The sequence below is a fragment of the Anolis carolinensis genome, unplaced genomic scaffold (assembly GCF_035594765.1).
Source record: "Anolis carolinensis isolate JA03-04 unplaced genomic scaffold, rAnoCar3.1.pri scaffold_10, whole genome shotgun sequence".
NCBI lineage: Eukaryota > Metazoa > Chordata > Lepidosauria > Squamata > Dactyloidae > Anolis > Anolis carolinensis.
Window position 1 is genome coordinate 24,644,903 of NW_026943821.1, and position 24,013 is coordinate 24,668,915.

At 43.8% G+C, this 24,013-nt stretch overlaps 1 protein-coding gene across 3 annotated transcripts in view; it reads right to left on the minus strand.

Moving 5' to 3' along the window:
• Positions 1-1,854: 1,854 nt before the first annotated feature.
• map7d1 (MAP7 domain containing 1) overlaps positions 1,855-24,013 on the minus strand; it is a 68,365-nt gene continuing 46,206 nt past the window's right edge. For 2 of the 3 annotated variants that reach the window (XM_016997717.2, XM_008121441.3), the window contains exons 6-18: positions 22,632-22,742; positions 18,054-18,176; positions 17,820-17,965; positions 16,675-16,796; positions 15,333-15,583; positions 13,661-13,847; positions 12,459-12,639; positions 11,229-11,333; positions 9,054-9,107; positions 8,363-8,426; positions 6,915-7,023; positions 5,219-5,421; positions 1,855-2,638 (exon numbers count right to left, since the gene is read on the minus strand). In XM_016997717.2, the coding sequence (XP_016853206.1) occupies positions 2,628-2,638; positions 5,219-5,421; positions 6,915-7,023; positions 8,363-8,426; positions 9,054-9,107; positions 11,229-11,333; positions 12,459-12,639; positions 13,661-13,847; positions 15,333-15,583; positions 16,675-16,796; positions 17,820-17,965; positions 18,054-18,176; positions 22,632-22,742 (1,667 nt within the window). In that variant the 3' untranslated portion in view covers positions 1,855-2,627. The remainder of the gene's footprint in view (positions 2,639-5,218; positions 5,422-6,914; positions 7,024-8,362; positions 8,427-9,053; positions 9,108-11,228; positions 11,334-12,458; positions 12,640-13,660; positions 13,848-15,332; positions 15,584-16,674; positions 16,797-17,819; positions 17,966-18,053; positions 18,177-22,631; positions 22,743-24,013) is intronic. The other variant, XM_008121442.3, reaches the window with a different exon arrangement.

The following is a 24,013-nucleotide window of genomic DNA, read 5'->3' on the forward strand; positions in this document are numbered from 1 at the left end:
ACACAAACCAATCAGGATTTCAATGGGAAGTGTGGGCCTGCTTCTGGCCAATGAGATAGTCAAGTTAATTAGGATTGTTGTTGTTGTGTGCGTTCAAGTCATTTCAGATTTTGGGCGAGCCTAAGTCAAAAATGTATTTTTTTATTATTTACTACATTTATATCCTGCCCTTCTCACCCCGATGGGGACTCAGAGCGGCTTACAATTTATATGTACATACAATATATTATATTATTAGCATAGAACAATATTAGCATTATATATTACTATACTGTAATATTATTAGTAATATTACATGTAATATATAATATATAATTAATATTATTATATGGTATTATTATTAGTATTATACTGTATTACATTATATTGCTATCAATATTATATGTATACTAGCTATGCCTGGCCACGCATTGCTGTGGCGAAGTATGGTGGTATGGGAAATAAAGTATTGAGGAATTGGTGGTAGTTAAGGTAAAGGGTAAACGTTTTCCCCTGACGTTAAGCCCGGTTATGTCCAACTCTGAGGGTTGTTGCTCATCTCCATTTCTAGGCCGAAGAGCCGGCATTGTCCGTAGACTCCTCCGGCTTCCCGCCGGAGCCGTACCTATTCATCTACTCTCATTTGCATATTTTCGAACTTCTTGGTTGGCAGAAGCTGGGGCTTTAGATAATCTGTGGAAGAGGCCTAAGTGAAGCCTAACTCTGCCTGTCCCCTGGGCTGAGTCGGTTGCTAAGAGACCAAGTGGGCGGAGCTTAGACTTCTAACTGGCAGCAATTGGACAAAAACAATTATTCCTCTCCCTCTAATTAGGACTTTATTTTTCTTTTCTTTTTGTTGTATCAACCTAGAGGCGTGGATGATGGGTTGTGTTGTTAAATTTCGAGGTTGGGGGGCCTGTAGTTTTGTTGTTTTGTCCGCTGCCCTGATGCCATCACTCTTTTATATATATATATATAGATACAATATTATATTATAAAACTGAGGGCGGGGGCCAGTTAAATGACCTTGGAGGGCCGCATCCGGCCCACGGGCCTTAGTTTGGGGACCCCTGGCCAAGAGTGAGAGTCAAGTCCTGTGTTAGTCTTCAAATCTGTTTGTCTTGATTATTACTGCTTATAGCAGGGGTCCTCAAACTTTTTAAGCAGAGGGCCGGTCCACAATCCTTCAGACTGTGGAGGGGCCGAATTATCATTTGGAGAAAGAAAAAAAATCCTTATGCACACTGCACATGTCTTATTTGTAGTGCAAAACAACAACAATGAAAGAACAAGACTATATTTAAAAATGAAAACAATTGTAACCAGCATAAACCTATCAGGATTTCAATGGGAAGTGTGGGCCTGCTTCTGGCCAATGAGATAGTCAAGTGAATTAGGATTATTCTTGTGTGCCTTCAAGTCATTTCAGACTTTGGGCGAGCCTAAGTCTAAAATTATTTATTTATTCATTTACTACATTTATTTATTACATTTATATCCTGCCCTTCTCACCCTGAAGGAGACTCAGAGCAGCTGTATGTACACACAATATATTATATTATTAGCATAGCACAATATTAACATTATATATTACTATATTGAACTATACCACTATACTGTAATATTATATGTAATATATAACATATAATTAATATTATTATATGGTATTATTATCAATATTATATGTATATACAATATATAATATTATTAAAATGATATAAAATATTATATTATAAAACTGAGGGCGGGGGCCAGATAAATGACCTTGGAGGGCCGCATCCGGCCCCCGGGCCTTAGTTTGGGGACCCCTGGCTTACAGTAAAACTTTGCATATAGTTTTACCAACGTCGGCCCCAAAAGAAGAGAACAATCCTGTGTCGTTTCTCCACTTTATTGTCCACAAAAGGTTGTTCAGATGCATAATACTGTTACAATGACACCGAGCTCAAGGCGGTCCCAGCCATCACACACGTACGTACAGAAAACAGCCGAAACCCCCAAAAAGCACAGTGTAGTCGTTGAGTGGCTAACCAGGTGTGTGCCTCTGCACACAAACACAAATACTCTCTCTCACACACACACGCTTACATACAGATTCTGCAGGCATCCCGGCTTGGGACCAACCGTGGGAAATTAAATTAGAGATCTAGATGCTCCCCAAGGGCCCCGCCTCCCCTTGCCGAGCCCCCCTCCAAAAACACGGACCCCCAAAGGCTTATTTTGGGGAGGGGAGGCGAGCCACACCGCCGCCGTGTCCGCCCGCTAACACTGAGGTTTATATACACTATTCACATCCTTTTGTACCCAGCCAGTTAAATAGCTATGCGATTATATAGCCTCGTGGGATGAGCTATGGTGGGGCGAGGGGGGTGGGGAGAGGTCAGTCTGATAAGGTGCATATTAAAAAAAATAATAATAATAACGAGAACGGTAAAAGAACGAGAGTGTCCGTGGGGCTGGGCCGCTCCCCGCCTGGCTTCCTGCGAGTCCTCGTTCCACGCAGCGCAGGGAGTGGAGGAGTCGTCTTCGTCATCATCATCATCATCATCATCATCATCTTCTGGTTACAGCTAGCCTGGAGTTGGCACGTCGTGGCATCTCTTTTACAGGGAGGAAGAGGAAGAGGAGGAGGAAGGTGGCGTCAAGGCTTAGAGAACCTCTGCGGAGAGAAAATAAGAGAGAGCGGAGATCAAAGACTGGAAGGCGTGCCTCCTTCCAACAAATAAACATTGGCTTATTATTTATTTCCTGCGACAAAAATATGTGGGTGTGTTCAGGACCATCTGGAGAAAAAGAACAACAATAACGTCAACATTATCATCACCATCTAGAAGGAGCTACTGTTTACCTTTACCTGCCTCTTTTTTAGGCTCCAGGCAAAGCACAACATCTATAAAATACATCTATAAATTCACATATTAAGGCATAATAATAATAATAATAATAATAATAATAATAATAATAATAATAATAATTCTGGGACCCTGAAGAAGGAGACAGAAGGCCTGATCCTTGCAGCCCAGGAGCAAGCCATCAGAACAAATGCAATTAAGGCCAAGATTGAAAAATCAGCTGATGACCCAAAATGCAGACTGTGCAAGGAAACCGACGAAACCATTGATCATATCCTCAGCTGCTGTAAGAAAATCGCACAGACAGACTACAAACAGAGGCACAACTATGTGGCCCAAAGGATTCATTGGAACTTATGCCTCAAGTCCCACCTCCCAGCAGCAAAGAACTGGTGGGATCACAAACCTGCAAAAGTATTGGAAAATGAACATGCAAAGATACTGTGGGACTTCCGAATCCAGACTGACAAAGTTCTGGAACACAACACACCAGACATCACAGTTGTGGAAAAGAACAAGGTTTGGATCATTGATGTTGCCATCCCAGGTGACAGTCGCATAGATGAAAAACAACAGGAAAAACATCAGGACCTCAAGATTGAACTTCAAAGACTCTGGCAGAAACCAGTGCAGGTGGTCCCGGTGGTGATGGGCACACTGGGTGCTGTGCCAAAAGATCTCAGCCGGCATTTGGAAACAATAGACATTGACAAAATCACCATCTGCCAACTGCAAAAGGCCACCCTACTGGGATCTGCACACATCATCAGAAAATACATCACACAGTCCTAGACACTTGGGAAGTGTTCGACTTGTGGTTTTGCGAAACGAAATCCAGCATGTCTATCTTGTTTGCTGTGTCATACAATAATAAATATGTTTTATTATGTGTGATGTATTTTTTTTTGCGCATCACCCAAAAATACATCACACAGTCCTAAGCACTTGGGCAGTGTTCGACTTGTGATTTTGTGATACGAAATCCAGCATATAGATCTCGTTTGCTATGTCATGCTATGTCTTTGTGTCAATAATAATAATAATAATAATAATAATAATAATAATAATAATAATAATACAGTAGAGTCTCACTTATCTGAGCCTCGATTATCCAAGCCTCTGGATAATCCAAGCCATTTTTGTAGTCAATGTTTTCAATATATCGTGATATTTTGGTGCTAAATTCGTAAATACAGTAATTACAACATAACATTACTGCTTATTGAACTACTTTTTCTGTCAAATTTGTTGTATAACGTGATGTTTTGGTGCTTAATTTGTAAAATCATAACTTAATTTGATGTTTAGTAGGCTTTTCCTTAATCCCTCCTTATTGTCCAAGATATTCGCTTATCCAAGCTTCTGCTGGCCCATTTAGCTTGGATAAGTGAGACTCTACTGTGTGCGTGTGTGTGTGTGTGTGTGTGTGTATATATATATATATATATCATTCTATTATTCTATTATTATTGTAGCATATTATTATATTATTACTATTATATTATTATTATATTATTCATTATTCATGACTACATTGAAACTAGAATAGAGAGAAATCAGCGTGGAAACTGCAAAAGGTACCATAGATTGTTGTACATAAAAATAATGGTAGTAAATAGTTTTTGATTTATTAAATACAGTTATATATTACAATTATATATTTTTGTTATTTAAACTATACATATTGTGAAATTATGGTTTTTTTTCTTGAAGTGACACACCACCCAAGTCATGCTAGGTTTTTTGGTGAATTTTGACACACCAAGTGCAAAAGGTTGCCCATCATTGGTATAGACAGACACAGAGGCATTTTAATATTTTTCCAGCTTCACGATTCCGGCCACAGGGGGAGCTGTTGCTTCACCGTCCACTAGTGGCTGTACTTCCTCATTCCTTTCCTCGTGTTTTGCTGGCAGATTTTTATGGTGTTGTAAATTAGTTAAATTAGCCTCCCCGCATAAAGCGTACCTAAATTTCCCTACTTGACAACTGTCTTTCGGGGCTGCATAGGTCAACAGCAAGCCGGGCTATTTAATGGTCGGGGGCTTAACCTGACCCGGGCTTCGAACTCATGTAGTGATTTATTGCAGCTGGTTACTAGCCAGATGCACCACAGCCCAGCGCAGCTAGCAAGTAACAGCCAGTTCTAATGCAACCCGGGGAGAGCATGGATGAGCTCCTTCTACCAACTCCAGCTCCATGCAGGGACATGAAAGAAGTCTCCCACAAGGATGGTAAACACATCTAAACATCCCCTGGGAAACGTCCTTGTAGACTGCCAATTTTCTCACACCATGAGCTCCACGCCCTTTCCTGGCAGATAAGCTGCTCGTGGAGATCCAAGGCTTGCAATCACATGGATAAAAGCGGCCACAGGTTTGCCTTACCTGTAATCTGTGGTGCCTTTGCCACAGCCTTGGTGAGGAAAGGCTCCTTGTTGGCAAAGGGCAAGATGGGCTCGCCGGCCATGCTCAGCCCGGGGCTGGTGGGGCGCTCCCGCCCGCCCGTCTCCTTGGGGGAAGAGAAGCCGTTCTCGTGCTTGGCCGACTGCAGCCCATTCACCAGGGACAGAGCGGAGGTGGCGGGGGAGCTGCAGCAGAGAGAAGAGGTCAGAATTCAAACACAGAACTCGGCTAGTCTGCAGATTGGTATTGCAAAGGGATCTTGTAGTACCTTGGAGACTGATTGAGAGAATGGATCATAGGGCGCTTCCAGACAGCACCAAAATGCGGGATAAATGAGGGGTTTCTTAAAATAGGGGACCTCAAAGGGACTTGTTAGGTCTGCTGCATAATCCCTGCCATCCCCATAGCTGTATTTTGAAGTGGATTAAGATAGAAGGCAGACAGGGGACATGCAGTGGGAGTTTAAAAAAAATTCACTCCAGAGATGAGCATATGAGATCAGCACATAAAGAGAGTTGTATTTGCTTTCCGTTTGTGCTTCCCTGAGCCACCTGTGAGTCCACACAGGGAGATATCCTCCAGAATACCCCACTCCCTTATGACCCTGTTCGCTGTGGTTTTTATTTTTATGTCTTTCTCACCCCGAGTTTTAACTTAATGTTCATGTGGTCTGCCCTTGTTTTTATTGTCTCCTTGTTTTATTTTGTAATGGATATTATTTACTGTATTGCTTATTGTATTGTGTTGTGCTGTTCTTTTATATGCTGTTTACATTGTATTGTTTTGGGCATGGCCCCATGTAAGCCGCCCCGAGTCCCCGTTGGGGAGATGGTGGCGGGGTATAAATAAAGTTTATTATTATCATTATTATTATTATTATTATTATTATTATTATTATTATTATTATTAGAAGCGAAGGAAAGCATTGCACTTTATTGTCCATTTTAGCTGTGAAACTACCTCTCCCCATTTTGGAATATTCTGCACTTTGGCCTAGATCTGTGTATTAGTCTCTTGTTTTTAACATTTTATGCTGTATGTTGATTTTAATGACTGTTTTATTGATGCTGATGTTTTTATTGTTGGGATATTTGTTTTATTGTTTTATTGTTGTTATTATATTGTTGTATCAGGCAAGGCCCCATGTAAGCCGCCCTGAGTCCCTTCGGGGAGATGGGGGGGGTATAAAAATAAAGTTGTTGTTGTTGTTGTTGTTGTTGTTGTTGTTGTTGTTATTATTATTATTATTATTATTATTATTATTATTAAGCACATGTTTTCCATGCCTGCTGTGATACACAGCCGTGGAAAGGTGTGTGTTTCTCAGGAATAATCGGGTTTAAAGGCCACCTTTGAAACACGTGTTTTCTAGCCCTTATTCCGATTCCTCTTGCACTTTGGCTAAACATTGTTTAGCCAACTCCAGCTGAGACAATCCTGACTTCTAAGATTCTACCAGGTATTGACCGTCCATTTTTCAACTCACATGCAGCCAGAAGGACTAGTAACTTGCCTTTTAAAGGAGAAGGAATTTAATCACGTCCTCCATATAATATGATATTTGTGTTCAAGCAGAATACACACAAACCTGGCCAAGACCTGTCCGCCCATGAACATTTCTTTCTTTCCCCCTTTTTCTGGTTATCACAGCACAGATTTGAGCAGTTTAGGGCAATACCTGTGTTGCGTCCCCTCCGGAGCCGTGCCTTTGTGACCTGCCGGACTTGACGCCTGCATCTCAGGCAGTTCTTCTTCCTTCGGGAGGCTTCCGGGGCGTTTTTCCCCTCCTGCAAAACACAGGAAAAGGAGCCGTTAAGGATCGGACAAGAATCCTTTCTAACCTAGCAATGGCTAGAAGTCCAATGCCTAACATGTCCACCCTCCCCATTGCAAGAAAGCTGGAGTTAGCTAATGATTTGGCCCAAATGCATCCTGGTGAAAGCAATCTCTGGCTTCAGGAAAGAGAGAGGAGACTTTCCAGGGGACAAGACTTTACAACTGATTCAATATTCCAGGTCCCTGAACTCAGAATGGCCTGCAACCCTGCCTTTTTGTGGTCCCCAAGTAATATAATAATAATAATAATAATAATAATAATAATAATAATAATAATAATAATAATATTGACTGGCTATATCTGCCTAGAAGATCAGGGGGCAGAGGACTCTTACAAGTAAAACAAGCAGTCAAAGAAGAAGAACATACCCTGGCAGAATATGTAAAGCAAAGTGAAGAACCTGCTTTGATTGAAGTCAAAAACTCCTCAAAGCACAGCAGACAAAAAAACCAGTACAAGAAAACCGCACTACAAACTAGAGCTGACAGCTGGCAAAACAAAACATTGCATGGAAAGTTCCTTGACAAAATTGAAGGAAAAGCTGATAAGGAGAAGACCTGGCTATGGCTCATGAATGGGACACTTGCAGACTGTGCAAGGAAGCTGACGAAACCATGGATCATATCCTCAGCTGTTGTAAGAAAATCGCACAGACAGACTACAAACAGAGGCACAACTATGTGGTCCAAATGGTTCATTGGAACTTATGCCTCAAGTACCACCTCCCAGCAGCAAAGAACTGGTGGGATCACAAACCTGCAAAAGTATTGGAAAATGAGCACGCAAAGATACTGTGGGACTTCCGAATCCAGACTGACAAAGTTCTGGAACACAACACACCAGACATCACAGTTGTGGAAAAGAAAAACGCTTGGATTATTGATGTTGCCATCCCAGGTGACAGTCGCATTGATGAAAAACAACAGGAAAAACTCAGCCGCTATCAGGACCTCAAGATTGAACTTCAAAGACTCTGACAGAAACCAGTGCAGGTGGTCCCGGTGGTGATGGGCACACTGGGTGCCGTGCCAAAAGATCTCAGCCGGCATTTGGAAACAATAGACATTGACAAAATTACGATCTGCCAACTGCAGAAGGCCACTCTACTGGGATCTGCACGCATCATTCGAAAATACATCACACAGTCCTAGACACTTGGGAAGTGTTCGACTTGTGATTTTGTGATACGAAATCCAGCAAACAAGCTGTGTCATAATAAAATAACAACAACAACAACAACAACAACAACAACAACAACAACAACTAGTTGCAATTGGGATGATTCTCACCGATACCCATTTCGGCTTCTTGTTTCCCTTCCTTCCCATTCACAAGTTTCTTGTCTTCTTTCTTCTGCAAAAACAACACTACATGTTAGTTATTTAGCTTGCATAAAGCCCAGTAATCTCTTACTTCTCACTGTCATCTCTTATGCCATGGAATGTTTCTGCATTTGAAAAGCAAAGCATGACATGAGTTGTTTACACCTTTTTTGATCCAGTATCTGTATATATAGCTTTGCTTCACAAAATAAAAAGACAGGGCCATTTTGTGCGAATTGTAGAGTTTTTGACCCCAAAAATGTTTGTCCTTTCATTCCTGTGTGGAGGTGAGAAATCTTGGGAGGCTTGATGACTCTTGCGATGCCAAAACATTGTCGAGAATGAGTCATTGCACCCCTAATCCAGAAATAATGGCTATGGGAAACAGTAAGCTTGGATCGAATAGCCTGACGGAGAGACCCAGGTTTTGCCATTTGCATTTCCCTTGGAAATGAGGAGGATGTCCTGGTAAAAGTCCCTGAAACACAGATGCCACGGCTCACCTGCATGATGCACAGAAATGCACAGGAGCCAAGTGGGTGCATTGAGTTAATTGAGTTAATGAATAATGCGGATATCTGGATTGTTTGCATTTGGGACTGAAATCTCTCGGGTCTAGCCAGGATTGTCTGGGGAAAAGGACAAGAGGACTCCGCACCTTGGCATCGGCTCCGTCTGCTTTCCGTGTCCTCTTCATAATCTCCTCCAGCCGCTGCCAGGAAAAAAAAGAATCAGGAAAAGGGCTTCAGTACAATGGGTTTTGCACACTGCCGTTTTGCCAGCCGTAGCAAGGCTGGGCTTAAATATTTAGGCATGGATGCAACTTCCTGCTGGGTATGTGTTCTTTAGGAATCTCAAAAGTCTTTTTTAAAAATTTGTTTTTATTGTTGTTTTGTCATTTTATCCCACTCCCACCCTCCTTGTACATACACTTTATACAAAAACTACAGAAGTTACATTTGAAATATCAATCTCAATCTTAATTTTTCCACTCCACATCTTAGTACGTTCTCTAAATAGTTCTTAACTGGTTCCCACATCCCCTTGATGATTGCAATATTTTCAATTTTATCTATATTATTCCATTTGCAATTTGTGATTTCTACATTTAACATATCAACTATATACTTATACCAATTCGTCAGAGTCCATTTTGTTTTATCTTTCCAACCGCTCACTAAAACAATTTGTGCACATGCTATTAATTTGTCAATCATTTTTTCTTTTTGTATATTCTTCACTTCCGTTATCCTTGCAGGTAGTACATTTCTATTAACTATTACTATTTGTAGATTTAGCATTCTATTGATTTCTCCTTCAATCATTCTCCAGTATTCTTGCACCCGATCACACTCCCATATCATATGATTAAACACCCCTCTTTGTTCACAACCGTGCCAACACCTATCTTTCATCCCTGGTAAAAACCGTGAAAGTTGTGCAGGAGTTCTGTACCATTTTTGTAACATTTTCCTTCTTGCTTCCCTTAATACATTGTACCTTTCTTTTGCTATATTACTTATTTCCCTTTGTATATCTTCCCTCTCAATTTCCATGTCCATTCTCCATGTTTGGAAAAGGAGGAATCTCAAAAGTCAGCCCACAAATGTGGAAGGACAGTTGTATTGGCAATGAATAGAAATATTGGGCAAAGAATCGCAAGAACAGAATGGGAAATCTGGATGCCATTAATATACTGAATAATATGCTGAAATCACACCACCCATTTATTCCATTGCTAAAGCAAAACGTAACAGTATTTTTTCAGAGAGATAAAGTGGGATACAAATAATAATAATATGTATCATATTTTTTATCGTGTCAGAAGCGACATGAGAAAATACTGCAAGTTGCTCCTGGTGTGAAAGAATTAGCCGTCTACAGAGATGTTGCCCAGGGGACACCTGGATGTGCTACCATTCTGCTGGGAGCTAGAGCTGACAGATGGGAGCTCACCCCATCTCACAGATTCCAACTGCCAACTTTCAGCTTGGCAATCCAACCTTCAAGTCAGCAGTTCAGCCAGCACAAGGATTTAACCCATTGTGCCACCGCAGCTCAGTAATATCCATGTAGGGGCCGGGCTGTGGTGCAGGCTGGTGAGCAGCCTGCTGCAATAAATCACTCTGACCATGAGGTCATGAGTTCGAGGCCAGCCCATGGCAGGGTGAGCACCTGTCAATTAAAATTTTTTAAAAAATAGCCCCTGCTCCTTGCTGACCTAGCAACCCGAAAGATAGTGGCATCTATCAATTAGGAAACAAGGTACCACTTATAAAGTGGGGAGGCAAATTTAACTAATTTATGACCTTGGAATGAGGAAGTGCCGTCAGAGTGGATGATGAAGCAGCTGCTCCCCCCGTGGCCAGAATCAAACATCCCCTCAGGAGAAGGTTAAATTGCCTCTGCGTCTGTCTCTGTTCTATGTGTATATGGGCATTGAATGTTTGCCCTATATGTATATAATGTGATCCGCCCCAAGTCCCTTCGGGGTGAGAAAGAAGGGCGGAATATAAATACTGTAAATAAATAAATAAATAAATTCCTCACAGATACAAGGATCATACTTTATGGTTATTTTCTATCATCCATCCATCCATCCGTCCGTCTATCTATCCATCCATTCCTGCCATGAATGCCATTGCTATATCCACCCGCTCTCTCTCCCTCTACCTACTTATATATTCATCCTCCAACCTACCTATCTACCTGCTTACTTTGCTTTCTCTTTCTTCTTCTTATCTACCAGTATTGTCTTCCTTACAACCTTGCCAAGCCAGCATGAGAAGCAACCATATGTACAGGTTGTCCCTGCCTCAAAAGGTCGGCTCACCTTCTTCCGCTCCAGCCGTTCTTGCTCTTCGCGCTGGAAATGCTTCTCGCGTTCCACTCGCTGGCGTTCTGCTTCCTCGCGTGCGCGGGCCTCTGCCTCCTCCCTCTGCGGTCAAGAGGAAGAAACAAATCATGTATTGCTCTCTGAATGCATTCCCTGCTCTAATATTGTAGGGCCAGGTGGGTAGTTGTAATGAAGTATTTAGGGAAGTTCAAATCTCAGTCTGTGCTCTGATGAGGCACAGGGAAGATTGATTCTAGGTTGATGGAATCAAGGAGACTCAATTGTTCATTTTGAGTCGGTTTAAAATAAGTTTGGTGACTTATTTAATGTAGTCTGTTTCCTGGAAAGGCACAGAGAATCTGTGATAGTATATCACAGGGGTGACTGTGGTTTGAAGTCACTGGATAGTCCAAGTTTCAGACTTTGGGAACCAGTTCCAGCTGGACTCACAGCGATCCATTGAAGTAATAGTTTAAAAGGAGCAGAGGAAGAAGTTTTAAGTACTTTAAGTAAAAGAAGTAATACTTTAGAGAGTTTGATTCATCTCATTCTAGTATTGTAACTGTTAATAAGAATACCTCTAAGTGAAACATCTTTTGTAACCACTAAGCTCTGTGCCTGAATAAACTTGTTATTGTTCTTTTAACATCCAAGCCTCTGTCGCCTATATTCTAAAACAAGTTATGCTACCATCTAAAGTGAATAAGAAGAAGAAAGGAAAAACACAGGAAAAGGTCTCCTCCCTGAGTCTTTGGTGGTCACACATTGCTGAAATAGGAGGCACCTCCTTGTCAATTGGGGCTGCCACATTACAAATTGGTGGCAGTCGTTATTAGTTCTTTACAGTAGTATTAATACAGCTAGGCGTGGGTGGGTGCATGGCTTTCCTCCCAGGAAAAATGACTTCTGAGACTCCAGGCATCATCATTTCCATCCAAGAGAACAAAACTGGGTTCCCATCACTAGATGGCAGTGCTTCCCCATCCATTGGCCACTAAGGACACATCTACGTTTAGAATTAACTATCTGTGCCCGGCCACGCGTTGCTGTGGCGAATGGGAATCCTTTGTTGGCCAGGCGAGGAAGCAGTGAATAGCCTTGCAGCCTCAAAACCCGGCCGTTTTCTTCTTATGGGAATCTTTGTTTGGTGAGCTGGAATACAATGGAATAGACTTGCTGCTTGGAAGCCTGGGTACTTGCTTTCTAGTAAAACGGTCCAAAACAAACCTGCTTCTGCAGCCGCTCCTGCTCTTCCTGCTCGGCCTGGGCCCGCTCCTGGGCCTCGCGCTCCTCTTCTCGCGCTTTCTCCTCCTCCTGCTGCCGCCGCTCTTCTTCCAGCCTGGCCAGTTCGGCTTGTTGCTGGAGGCGTTCTTTGGCTTCTTGTTGGGCCCGCTCTTCGGCCAAGTGCCTGCCGGGGACCAAATGTCACTCTTACTCAACTTGTTTCAACCCAATACAGACAGGACTCTCCCACTGGCTGCAAGAATGGAAGTGGCGGCAGAAGAGGAATGAAAGAAAACGTCTACAATCCTCCCACCACTTTGCAGTTTTGGCTTTTGCAGACTTGAATAGTCCAGAATAGTCAAAATGTTCTCTAGGAATCTCTGGATCGTCCAGTGTGACTCCGTGGTCGACTTCCTCCAGTCATGCTGGAGGACTTAAAGATTCCTAGGGGAGTGTTCACATTGAAGGACTTAGGCTGGATCTACACTCCCATATAGAATCATAGAGTTGGAAGAGACCTTGTGGGCCATCCAGTCCAACCCCATTCTGCCAAGAAGCAGGAAATCACAATCAAAGTACCCCCAACAGATGGCCATCTGCTTAAAAGCCTCCAAAGAAGGAGCCAACACAACACTCCATGGCAGAGAGTTCCACTGATAAACAGTGAGGAAGTTCTTCCTAATGTTCAGGAGGAATCTCCTTTCCTGTATAATCCAGTTTCAAAATTCAGATTAACTGAATTGAACTGGTTTATATGAGTCTACACAGCCATATAACTAGATTATATGGCAGTGTTGATCCAGCCTTAGAGAGTCACGTTGAGATTCAGATTCCTAGAGAAACTGATCACAGAATCATATTGGAGGACCTAGACATTTCAAGAGAGGTGAACCCGCCAGGAACCTTTAGGTTCTCCAATATGATTTTATGGTCAACTTTCCAGAGAGAGCACTTGTCTGGTAACCTTTAGGTCCTCCAGTGTGAAATTCCTTGAGAGAACAATTCTCTAGGAACATCTGAGTCCTCCAGTGCGGCTCTATCTCCAGCTTCCATCAGACATTGACCAAAGAGTCATTCTGGAAGACCTAGAAATTCCTTGGGTAAAAAAAAGTTATGAATTGTGGGAGTTGAAGTCCAAAACACCTGGAGGAAGGCTGAAATTTGCCCATGCCTGGGCTAGCCAACGCTTCTTCCTGAGGACTCACCGCATTTGCTCCTCCTGCTCCCGGCGCTCCTGCTCCTCCCGCTCCCGCTGCTCCCGCGCTTGGCGCCGTTTCTCGGCCAGGAGCCGCGCGGCTTCCTCTCGGTCCGTGGTGCCCGCCATGGGTTTCCCAGGAGTCGTGGGCTGAGACGCCGGCACTGGGCTGGCTGCACTGGAGGGTCTGGCGGTGTCTGGAGTGTTGGAAAAAAAATGTCATCCTACACTGCTTAAGTCGCTATAGTTAGATAGGAAGCCTAGAAAAGGATTAGGGACACCTTCTCCAGTTCCTTGTATGCTTTAATTATTCACCGGGTATGTGAATAATAGGCAATATGTAAAACAGAGACACTAGATAGAGATAGTTGAGAAAAAGAATGTAAAAATTTCTTTTATACAAGATACTGTGCAAAAGATGGAAGTCAATTTTATGTCCCTTTTTTTCTTCCTTCTTCTTTCTTTCTTTCCTGTCACTGATATTTTGTAAATTTCTTTTTCTTTCTTTCTTTTTTTCCTTTATGTCAAATTTTGGTCTTATTTTATTTTTACGTTGAAAAGCACAAATAAATATTAATTCACCGTTGATTAGGCTTGACCATTGTTTCCTGCTTCCTGTCCTGTTTAGGTCAACCCCACCCTTTGATGCTTTAGAAATGTGATCTCTCCTAAGGCTTTGACGTAACTTCTCCAATTTGGCTTTTGGAATGTTTATGGCCCTAGAGAAGAACAGACCCACGAGGCTTGGTCGCCATTCCAGCTTCCTGCTTTGTTCCAGAGAGGACACACCTCTGTCTCCTATTAGTCAAGATGTAGCTATCTATACCTTTGTTATTTTAATCCGTCTATGTGTATTAGAACAGGATAGATAGTTAGCTCCAAACCTTTTCTATCTATCAATGGATTTCTTTTTACCTCAATAAATGCTTTTAAACTTTAAAGCTAACTTTGCATCCCTTTGCCTTCCTGATGACAAAGAGGCCTTCCGAAATTCACACTAAAATGAACTTACAGTAGCAACATTGTTGGAAATTAAATCCATAAAAAGTTCAGTCCTTGCTGCCTAGAGAAACAGCTGTGGGTCGGGACAGGAGGAAAACTGCATTGGATAATCCAGAATGTTGGATAAGCGAATGTCGGATAAGTGAGACTCTACTGTATATGGCTCCAGTTCAAAGCAGATATTGTGGGATTTCCTGCCTTGATATTTTGGATTATATAGCCTCACCGCTGCTGCAATTTTTACTCTGCTATTTTAATGGGAATTTACCTCATAAAGAAGGGGATTAGAGTTTAGCGGCTCGTCCATTCCCAACATGGAGAACCCCAAGCAAACACTGGGTCACCTCACCAAGATGAGGAGAAAGCAACCACACTTCATGTGGACCTTCACTTTCAGAATGGTATTGTGGGATGTGAAGACCCAAAGATTTATTTATTTATTTACAGTATTTATATTCTGCCCTTCTTTCTCACTCCGAAGGGGACTCAGGGCGGATCACATTACACATATAGGCAAACATTCAATGCCTTTAACATAGAACAAAGACAAGACAAACATAGGCTCCAAGCTGGCCTCGAACTCATGACCTCTTGGTCAGAGTGATTTGTTGCAGCTGGCTGGCTGCTCACCAGCCTGTGCCACAGCCCGGGCCCCACCACCCCAGCCCTTAAGGTCCCACCTGCTACGGTTTCATTGCTCCCCATAATCTTGGGGGTCTCGCCTGGGGCCGGGGAGGCCGTCCTCCGCTCCTTCTGCTCATCCTTGCGGACTTTGGGCTGGTTGTCGTGATCCTTGCGGGGTCGTGCCTTGGGCGAGGACTGGGCGCTGCGGATCAGAACCTGCCGGTGCGGCGAACTGGGACCCGTGCTCGGCGAGGAAGGGCGCTGCTTGGCAACGGCCGGAGACGATGGCCTGGGCTTGGGACCAGGACTGTCAAGGAACACACACACACACAGATATAAATATGAGATCAACTGGACTGTTGCAACTCAGCCTTTGCCTTTGTGTAATTCTGATGTGCCTTTGCATGACTCTGGTGAAGATTTTGGTTTATATGTGCATAATGATGGGATTCAGGATGAATTTCAAGATGACTCTGATGCTGGGAATTATAGGAGCGTTCCAGCTGTGGGAAATGAAGAGCAGGGAGTTGTTCCCATGGGAATAAATCATGATGTTGTTTCTAACTGGGAGGTTCAGGTGCAGGATGTAGATAGAGAAGATACTGCTTTCTTGCAGTAATATTACCAATAATATTACAATATATTGATACCGTACAATATAGTAATTTATTACCAGTATTGTACTATGCTAATAATATAATATTGTATGTAAATTTAATTTGTAAGCCGCTCTGAGTCCCCTTCGGGGTGAGAAGGGCGGCATATAAATGTAGCAAATAAATAAATAAATATACACACGCACATATATACATAGACACACACACCCTCAAGCCCTGGATGGTTAAATCTGTGCATATGGAGGACCAACTATACAAACAATGGTCCATAAACTATTCTGGAACCTGTGTCCAGTCTATGTCTTAAATGTAATTGCTAGGAATAACCCACCATATGTGATTATAGTAATTTTAATTGTCTCGGCTCCAGTCTAAGGCATTCTGGGATGTGTAATGTGATGCGGTATAGTCAGTCCTCCACAGTTGAAGGTTTACCTTTTGCAGATTTGATTATTTGCCAGTTTGATTAATACGTTCCCTCTAGGAAAGTCTATTTTCTCCAGGGTGACTCTGCAGTCAACTTTTGCCAGAAACTGACCACAGAGTCACACTGGTGGATCGAGAGATTCCTAGAGAAAACACTTTTCTAAGCATCTGTAGGTCCTCAAGTGCAATTTGATAGCAGAAGTGGACCATAGATTTGCCCTCAGCTCCAATGAATGTGGAGGGCTGACAGTATTCAGAATTTCCTCCTTGAAGGATCGACTCAAAATGATGGTCCAAGATCTCAAGCCAGGATGGAACAACAGAAAGCACCCCTTGTTTTCCTCGTGTCTTTTACCTGTTCTCCGGCGTGCGCAGCTTTCGAGTCTGTCCCGAAGGCATAGACTGGCGTTTGCGTAGGGCGAGGGCGCTTTTCTCCTGGGCATTTTCCCGGTCTTTGTCCTTCTTCTCTTTCTTTTTCTGAGGATGCAAGATGGAGGGGCATTAGTAACCAAATAAATAATTAACAAGTTCCTTGATCTTTCATGGCACCCAAAATCTGCCCCCAAGCACTGCCTAATGGTAGGGCCGGTGCCATCATCGGAAGGCTCAGCCTGGGAAGAATGGGAGCAAAGCTTGCAGATGTCATGGCTGTTGTATCCCAGCCACAGGCTGGCCAGATTCAAGATGAAGCTGAAGGGGATTCTGGTTTTGGGATTCCTGAGCAGTCTGAGGCTGAAGGCAAAGCCAGCTCAGAGATGCAGTTTCAGTTTAAGCAGGATGAACTGCTGACCCCAGGAGAGATAGATAACGGTCAGGCTGACATTCTTCCCTTAAGAACTGATGAGGGAAAAACTTCAGCTTTGAGAAATAATGAGGGATACGGGTTAGCTCCAGACCAGGTGCAAGATAACGGTAGCGCAAGCAATGAGTTATCCAGAGAGGACCGTTTGTCTTGGATGGGTTCCCAGTTTCGTAGAACTGAGCGGTTAGCGCGAAAAAGGGAGTTTAGCTGTGGGAAAAGGAACACCTTTCTGAGTTGTTATTAAAGGGTGCTTTTGCAGATCACTCTTTGTCAGAGCAATTCCTCGCTTTATCTAGGTGGATGTTTTCCTCGTCTGTGTTCTTGGATTCTTGGGCCTTGTTCTTGGGACTCTATGGACTCTATGGACCTTGCCTTGTGGATTATTGCTCTTGCCATGCTCTCTGAACTTACGGGCTTTGCATTTTGGGTTATTGGACATTTCTTTACGTTGTGACCTTATTGGACTTATTGCCTCTTTCACTATAACTTTGAACTACCTTTTGATTGCTTGTTTGACTTATATCTGCTTTGCTTAAATAAAAACCTCAAAAGAATATCTGTGTGTCTGACTGGGTATCTATAGCAAGGTGAACTTAGCCTGAGATGCGACAATGGCTGATCTTCAGAGGAGATGTCCTGAGGTCTCCTGGAAGCAAATGTTGCTGTTACTGGGAGTGAAGAAGAGAGGAGGAACTTACAGGGGAAGCCGCAGCCTTGCGCCGGGGCGTCACGTCAGGACTGCTGGTGGCCGGCCGCCGTCGCTCCGAGCAGCGGTGGTGCATCCGGTGGTTGTTGCAAGGGCTGAGGGGGCTGGCGGAGGCCGAGCGGGGGCACACGGGCACGGCTGCGGAGGCAATGGGGAGAGAAGGACAGTCAGCCAACCCAGGATTGGGGCAATGCTTCCCATTAAGCTCAATCCAGCTCCTGCTCACCTTGGTCTTTGCCATTCCCGGCGAGCGTCACGGCACTCCGGCTTCGTGCCAAAAAGGAGAGCGTGGGGGTCATGAGCCGGTCCACGATGCTGCTCTCCCAGGGGCTGAGCTGCAGGCTGCGGTCTGGCGGAAGGAAAGACAGGTGAGGACAGTCTAGTCAAGCCCAGATTGGTCTTAGTTTCAACCCTCACCAGAACGCAAGGAGGAGCCTTAACACTGCTTGAACCAAGATTAGAATATCTGGAACGGTTTCACATAGGGCAGGGGTGTCAGACTCATTTTCAGTGAGGGCCACATCAGCCTTATGGTTGCCTCCAAAGGGCCAGAGACACAAGATGGAGGAGACTCAGGCCCCATCTACACTGTCATATAATCCAGTTTCGGAATCCAGATTTGAGCTGGATTATATGACAGTGTAGACTCAACTTCAAAGCAGATCTGGATTCAGAAAATGGCAGAGTAGAAGGTTTTTGTGTGTGTGTGTGTGTCAGGAGAGACTTGAGAAACTGCAAGTCGCTTCTGGTGTGAGAGAATTGGCCATCTGCAAGGACGTTACCCAGGGGACATTGCCCGGATGTTTGATGTTTTGACCATCCTTGTGGGAGGCTTCTCTCATGTCCTCGCATGGGGAGTTGGAGCTGACAGAGGGAGCTCACCCACTCTCCCTGGATTCAAACCACCAACATGTCAGCAGTCCTGCTGGCACAAGGATTTAACCATTGCGATACTAGGGGTCCAGTTGGCTACTGTATAGACTAGAATCTTGGAGAGCTGGAGCTAACAGAAGGAGCTCACCCACTCTCCCTGGATTCGAACCGCCAACCTGTCAGTCAGCAGTCCTGCTGGCGCAAGGATTTAACCCATTATGCCACTGGGGGCTCAGTTAGCTACTGTGTAGACTAGAATCTTGGAGAGCTGGAGCTAATAGAGGGAGCTCACCCATTCTCCCCAGATTCAACCTGTCAGCCAGCAGTCCCGCTGGCACAAGGATTTAACCCACTGCACCACTAAGGGCTCAGTTGGCTACTGTGTAGACTAGAATCTAGGAGAGCTGGAGGTGACAGAGGGAGCTCACCCACTCTCCTCACATTCAACCTGTCGGCCAGCAGTCCTGCTGGCACAAGGATTTAACCCATTGCACCACTAAGGGCTCAGTTGGCTACTGTGTAGACTAGAATCTAGGAGAGCTGGAGCTGACAGAGGGAGCTCACCCACTCTCCCCACATTCAACCTGTCGGCCAGCAGTCCCGCTGGAACAAGGATTTAACCCATTGCACCACCAAGGGCTCAGTTGGCTACTGTAGGGACTAAAATATTGGGACTAGAAAGGGCTTAAGGCTGCTTTTTAATGTTCTTATAAGTTCCAGAAACATATTGTCCTCAAAAACAAAATTTTGTAGGAAGAAAGCCTGCTTTCTACCAGGCATTTTGACTTCTAGGCCTAGCCGAACTGAAGAACGAGCAATGCAGAGGCCAAAAAGAATACCGGTTTCAGAAGTAGGTCTTGCTTTCCATCTTTAAACAGGAGATATTTATGACACGGTGGGTTAGATTCAAGCAGCACAATATCACAAACCAAACCGACACAAAGCCCCTTGGAATGCGCAATTGCATTGCACAACGGACGCGGAGGTGAGCATTTCCCATGCCAAAGAGGGAGGGAGAGGAACAAGCAAAAAAGGCATGGTCAAAACAGGCCCCAAAAAAAGGATTCTCAACTTTTTGGCAATTTATCAGAACTCAAAAGCCAGAAATAAACCCTCATTTCCAAGTTGTGCAAATAAAAAAAAGGGAGATTTTAATTCGTTTCAACAACGCCATCCTTATATTTAGCAAGATGTATTATGCTGGCTTTATCGTATGCTTTGAAACATTATTTCCTGCACTCATGCCTACTGAATTATTACATTAAAACACAAAATAAGGTTTTGTAAACAAGGGAATCCAGGAGATGGTGACAAGTTGAGGCAACATTGCAAATATGCTGCCATGTTATAGAGTTAGAAATGGTTAGTTGGAAGAAAAAAAAGGCTGGGATCTCGCTGTCAATGGCACAAAGGGTTTTGCGTTGTGCGTGTCTCAATGATTCTATCATGCGGTCCCACCCAATTCCATATCTATGAAACATCCAGGCAGAGCCGGTGACGCTCTCGCTGGGCTCAGACGGGCCGGCCCTTCCTCGCTTTGGCCTCTTCCGGCATCTTGTTCGGATGCCCAGGGTATTTTTAATCATCCCTAAGCAACAGGGAAAACAAAACAACGAGGAGCGGAAACACTATCCTCACCAGCGGGGATGCGTTTGGAGAGGAGCCGATAGCAGAGTGGCTGGATCTGCCTGCAACGGTCCCGGACCCGATAGGTCAGGAGCAATGAAGATACAGTGCCATGGAAATGTAACTCCATGAAAACACATACTGAAAAACTCGGCTTATATTCGAGTATATACGGTATGTTTGTGGAATAGAGTCATAGACTCGTAAAGTTGGACGAGACCACATGGGTTATCCAGTCCAACCCTTGCCATGCAGGAAAAGCACCCCTGACAGATAACCATCCAGTTTCGTTTTAAAAGCCTCCAAAGAAGGAACCTCCTCCACACTCCGAGGCAGTGAGTTCCACTATTGAACAGCTTTTATTATTAGGAAATTCTTCCAAATGTTTCATGGACAGCAATGGTCCCTTCTACACTGCCATATAAAATCCACAATAATTGCTTTGAATGTAGATTTTCTGCTTTGATAATTTGGATTTTTTTTTTTTGGAAGTGTAGAAGGGGCCGAAGACATTCATTGTGTACTAGTAAGTGATGTCTGGCCAGTTCTTCTGCTTGAAGTCAGAAAATACAAAACCGTACATTCTTATGAGTATCAAGCCACTGTGTGTTTAATGTTCCCATCTTCTAGATATAGTTACTGTATATACTCGAGTATAAGCCTAGTTTTTCAGCTCTTTTTAGGACTGAAAAAACCCTACTCAGCTTATACTTGGGTGAGGGTCCTGGAGGGCTTATATTCAGGTCGGCTTATACTCAAGTATATATGGTATATTTATTATTTTTCTCTATTATTGGTATTGTTGCATTTATTATTTTACTCTATTAATTATTATTATTATATTTATTATTTTACTCTATTATTGTTATTTTTACATTTATTTTACTCCACAAAAACTCCACAAAAACATTGAATAATAGATTAATAGAGTTGGACAAGACCGCATGGGCCATCCAGTCCAACCCCTTGCCATGCAGGAAAAGCTCTCCCAACAGATAATCTTCCAGTCTCTGTTTAAAAGCCTCCAAATAAGGAGCCTCCCCACACTCCGAGGCAGTGAGTTCCACTATTGAACAGCTCTTACTATTAGGAAATTCTTCCAAATGTTTCATGGACAGCAATGGTCGCTTCTACACTGCCATATACTGTATATACTCGAGTATAAGCTTAGTTTTTCAGCCCTTTTTAGGACTGAAAAAATGCCTCCTCAGCTTATACTCGGGTGAGGGTCCTGGGGGGCTTATATTCAGGTCAAGTATATATGATATATTTATTATTTTTCTCTATTATTGGTATTGTTACATTTATTATTTTACTCTACTAATTATTATTATTAGGTTAGGTAAATGTAAAGGTTTCCCCTGTCGTTAAGTCCAGTCGTGTCCGACTCTGGGGGTCGGTGCTCATCTCCATTTCTAAGCCAAAGAGCCGGCGTTGTCCATAGACATCTCCAGGTCATGTGGCCGGTATGACTGCATGGAGCGCTGTTACCTTCCCGCCGGAGCAGTACCTATTGATCTACTCATATTTGCATGTTTTTGAACTGCTGGGTTGGCAGGAGCTGGGGCTAACAGTGGGCACTCATTCCGCTCCTGGGATTTGAACCTGGCACCTAGCAGTTCAAAAACATGCAAAATGTGAGTAGAGAAATAGGTACCGCTCCGGTGGGAAGGTAGCAGCGCTCCATGCAGTCATGCCAGTGGCCACGTGACCTAGGAGGTGTCTATGGACAACGCCGGTTCTTCGGCTTAGAAATTGAGATGAGCACCAACCCCCAGAGTCAGACACGACTGGACTTGACGTCAGGGGAAAACCTTTACTTTTACCTAAATTATACCAAATATCCAATTCTGCAGTTAGCTATAAAACACAGCAAGTGTGGAGTAGTTGTTAAAGCACTGGACTACAACACTAGAGACGAGGTTTACAGTCTCCATTTGGCCATGGAAACCAACAAGGTGAGTCACACACTCTCAGCCCCAAAACCCCCTGTGACAGGATCATAGAATCATAGAATCGTAGAGTTGGAAGAGACCTCACGGGCCATCCAGTCCAACCCCATTCTGCCAAGAAGCAGGAAATCGCATTCAAAGCACCCCCGACAGATGGCCATCCAGCCTCTGCTTAAAAGCCTCCAAAGAAGGAGCTTCAGCCTCCAAAGAAGAATCACCATAAGTTGGAAACGACTTGAAGGCACGCAACGAAGACACGGCCTCTGGGGTAGGAAGGGGGTGGGGAAGTTTAGGAACAGGGCCCCCCGCGACCTCCCCTTCCACTGCTCTTTGCCCCCCAAGGGGTCTCTTACTTCTACTGGGTGAGTTCCAGAGGGTGGCAGAAGATTTGGAGAGGCGCTTGTTGATTATAGAGTCCACATGTTTGGGGAGGTTTACAGCAGAGAGGGAGCACCTGCTGGCACCTACGAGAGGGAAAAGACAGACGGGCGTTAGGGGCAGCGGGGTGGGCATGCGCCATGCGGCAACACTCATGCAACGGAGGGAGCGGAAGGAGAGGAGCGGCCGTAGGGGAGAGAGAGGGTGCAGCATACTTTTGCCCCGTTTGCACAGGGACACAACACCACATATCTGTTGCATGTGCCGGTCCAGGCACAGCGACCACACTTCACTTGAACTTACTTATCTCTTTATGTAATTTGACCCTGTTATATATATACGAGGGCTATCCACAAAGTAGATTACGTTTTGGAATTAAAAATGAACAAAGTATAGGAGAAAACATTGAAAGCCACACCCAAATACCACATCTCACGTAGTCACCATTCAAATCTAGGCACTTATCATAGCGATGAATGAGCTTGGCAACTCCTTCCCCACTAAATTCTGCCACTTGTGTCTTCAACCACTTGTTTCCAACAATGGGGGCATGGCGGGCAACACAACGTTTTGGCGACGCTGCACAGCTGCGGGTAGCGGAGACCGGTTGGTTGAGGATGCAAGCAGCAGAGTTTTGTGGGGAAGGAGTTGCTAAACTCATTCATCACTATGATAAGTGCCTAGATTTGAATGGCGACTACGAATGGCGATATGCAGTTGAAAGCCACACCCAAATACCACATCTCACATAGTCACCATTCAAATCTAGGCACTTATCATAGCGATGAAGAAGCTTGGAAACTCCTTTCCCACAAAACTCTGCCGCTTGCTTCCTCAACCAACCGGTCTCCCCTTTCCGCAGCTGCGTAGTGTTGCCAAAACTCCGCGTTGCTAGCCATGCCCCCATTGTTGGAAACAAGTAGTTGAGGGTGCAAGTGGCAAAATTGAGTGGAGAAGGAGTTGCAAAGCTCATTCATCACTATGGTATTTGAATGGCGACTACGTGAGATGTGGTATTTGGGTCTGGCTTTCAACTGCATATGGTAAATCTTTTCTCCTATACTTGGTTCATTTTTAATTCCAAAACGTAATCTACTTTCTGGATAGCCCTCATATATTTATTATTGTACTTTGTGTATTTTGTCGCACTACTGCATGCTTTTGTGAGTTGTCCCAAGTCCCTTTTGGGAGATGGTAGCAGGATATAAATAAAGTTTATTATTATTTATTACAGTAGGTTCTCCACTTTTTCAGGAGGTTAGGGAAGCAGGATTCCCATGAAAGTGGAAAAATCATTAAGAAAATGCTACACTATTTATTTCTAACCTAATTTCCTAATTTCTCTAGGAATGTCTAA